The sequence below is a fragment of the Triturus cristatus genome, chromosome 7 (genome assembly GCF_964204655.1).
Source record: "Triturus cristatus chromosome 7, aTriCri1.1, whole genome shotgun sequence".
In the NCBI taxonomy this organism is placed as follows: Eukaryota; Metazoa; Chordata; class Amphibia; order Caudata; family Salamandridae; genus Triturus; species Triturus cristatus.
In genome coordinates this window covers 1,770,904,254-1,770,907,149 of record NC_140590.1, presented here as the reverse complement: position 1 = coordinate 1,770,907,149, position 2,896 = coordinate 1,770,904,254, and the positions used below count along the sequence as shown (strand labels likewise).

The following is a 2,896-nucleotide window of genomic DNA, read 5'->3' as shown; positions in this document are numbered from 1 at the left end:
CTGTCAGCTACAGTATGCTAGTGCACTGGGTTGTGCCACTCACTGTGAGAGCACAGTCAAACTAAAGCAGTTTGTACTGCTCCTGCAGTCTGCATTGGCAGGCCTACTATCAGTAGTTTGTTTGGGTCGCCCAAGGTGGCACAAACTTGCTCTAAATTCCTGGGGACCCCTTTACCACCTATGCCCAGGGTGACATTTACTAGGGACTTATAAGGGGGTAAAGTCTTTGCCAATCAGAGAATTACAAAGTTGACAAATCAGGTTTAGGAGAGAGTATAAGCAATGCGGCCTGTTTAGCAGGCACCAGTACACTAACAGGGTAATAATCAGCATTTCGGGCAAAAGGTGTAGGGAGACCATACACAAAGGGGCACTTTCCTACACCGGACTGCAATGCTATGTTTATTCAATTCCTTGATTCCAGCATCTCACCCGCTGTGTTTTGGCATGACACCTTGATCATGGATCACTTGATTAATTTGTAATCCATTCTTATATTGAGTGTGCTAATATTTGCTTTAAAATTATGATAATCCAAGTACATATTTTATACAGTAGGTTAAGATATATTTAAACCATAAAAGTTGTACGTGTACTGCCATTGAGGTAGGATCCTCTTGTTCTCTGCTAGTCATCTACCAGAGCTTTTGTTTTCCACACACTTATCTTCCACATATGTTTAGCCCACAGAGAGTGGTGTGAAATACCAGTTGGTGTTCCCTTTGTCCTCAGAGAACTGGCTGTATCTGAAACCCAGGGCTAGCAGAATCTAACAGTGAATGATCCAAATAAGTGGAGGGTACACAACAGCTCAACCTGTCACAGTGTCAGCAGGTTCTTTTCTTACATCACAGCATACCTTAAATCCACCTATGACTGCTCTGAGCTATATTCAAAAGATTAAACCCTAGAACCTCTCTGATTTCTAAAATCATAATATCAATTTTGGAAAAAAATTGAAAAGGTGCAAATTGTACCAGAAACATCAATGCTAGAATCTACCAAATTCTGGGATACACACTCAGTTATAAATAAAATGCATTCTTGCAAAACATTCTTTGAAAGATAAAGACATCTGTCATCTTAAATGCTATTTTTTATTCTTTGTCATCCTCAGGGTGTTTTTAAACTCTGTGTTTTTAAGGCAGTATATAATGGGATTACATAGTGGAGTTATAGCAACATATAACAAAGAGAATACTTTGTTGTATTTAACTGAAGCTGTTGATGATGGTCTCATGTATGTAGAACAGATAACTCCATAGAATAATATAAGCACAGTGAGGTGGGAGGCACAGGTGGAAAAGGTCTTGCGTCTCCCCTCTGTAGACCGGATTTTCAGGATTGTTGAGATGATGTTGATGTAAGATGCGATAGTTAACGCAAAAGGTGCAAGTGCAACTAGAGTACCCTCGACGTAGATTGCTAACTCAACAGCACTGGTGCTGCTACATGAAAGCTTCATTACAGCTTCCACATCACAGAAGAAATGGTTGATTGTGTGGGACCTACAGAATGAGAGCCTATATATTAGTGTAATGTGCGGTATTGGGGCCATAAAACTAAATACCCAACAACAGGCAGCCAGCTTCATGCATGCTACATCATTCATGATGGTCACGTACCGTAAAGGTTTGCAAATGGCCACATATCGATCATAAGCCATAGCTGTAAGAAGGAAGAATTCCGCAGACACCATGTAACAGAAAATAAACATCTGAAGAAAGCATCCACTTAGAGAAATGTGTGTTACCTCCTGAAAGAAATGAGCCAGCATATTTGGAAAAATTATTGTTGTGTAAGTGATATCCAGAAAGGCTAAGTTTGTAAGGAAAAAATACATTGGTGTGTGCAATTGTTTGTTGGAATAGACAATCACCATGATAAGAAGGTTCCCCACAAGTACGAGGAAGTAAATCAGCAAAAAGGTCAGAAAAAGTGGAACTATAAGATGTGGAAAATCATAGAAACCCACAAGGGTGAACTCAGATGCAAAAGTTTGATTTTCTCCTTTCATGTGTCTTCGAATGCGATTTTCCAGAGTTGGGATATAAAGAATATCTGCAAAAAAAGAAAAGAAGAAAAGTAATGGCCAAAACACGCACTATTTTGGGAGAAAAATGTCAGTGGATGTTATAAGGTCACAGTTCATATGTTTACTATGCGAAAAAAACTATTTAATTTGCGACACAACATAGGTGACAAGCCACATTTTGTCATGGGGTAATGGTTTAATTGCATGATATCTATTGCTAATTCATATATTGTTACTTTTTTATGTTATATATTTCAGCTATATCCATTCGAACTTTTGTCTAGAAGATACAATCAATACAAACACAAACCAATAATAAACGTTCTAAATTGTTGCAAATTAGATGATGGTTGTGACCCTATTTATTACTGTAAGGGCTGACAGCTCTCAAATTAGCTGTTCCTGACCAATGTTTAGGGCTGGCAAAGCAAAGACCTTATGTTAAGAGCAAATACACAGCGAGTAGGCTTTGGGTCACCCCTGTCACTCACAAACTTATAGAGCTATCACCTTTCAATCATTGCTCAATTGAAATGTCTATCACATTTTGCCTCAACCCACAACAACGGGCCTGATTTAGAGTTTGTGGGACTGGTTACACTGTCACAAACGTGACGGGTATCCTGCCCGCCATATTACGATTCCCTTAGGATAAAATGGGATCCTAATATGAAGGATGGTATATTCATCGCATTTGTGACAGAGTTACCCCATCCTCCAAACTCTAGATCAGGCCCAAAGATTTTTAACATGAACTTGGAAACATTTCTGCCTACCCTTCCTCCACCCTGGCTGGAATTTCTAGTAAGCAAAGAGGCAAGTCAGTTGTTATGTGTACCCTAAACGTGGCCCAAATTCTTA

The 2,896-nt window shown here is 39.3% G+C and overlaps 1 protein-coding gene across 1 annotated transcript; it reads right to left on the bottom strand.

Annotated features, from left to right (window-relative positions):
* Nucleotides 1-1,090: 1,090 nt before the first annotated feature.
* On the bottom strand, nt 1,091-2,017 carry LOC146813041 (olfactory receptor 5V1-like). Its single transcript, XM_085614679.1, has one exon. The coding sequence runs from the start codon at nt 2,015-2,017 to the stop codon at nt 1,091-1,093; it is 927 nt and encodes a 308-aa protein (XP_085470805.1).
* Between the last annotated feature and the right edge of the window lie 879 nt (nt 2,018-2,896).

What these genes read in the sequence shown, in the direction of transcription:
- LOC146813041 (XM_085614679.1), bottom strand. Translation starts at nt 2,017, where the DNA reads ATGAAAGGAGAAAATCAAACTTTTGCATCTGAGTTCACCCTTGTGGGT.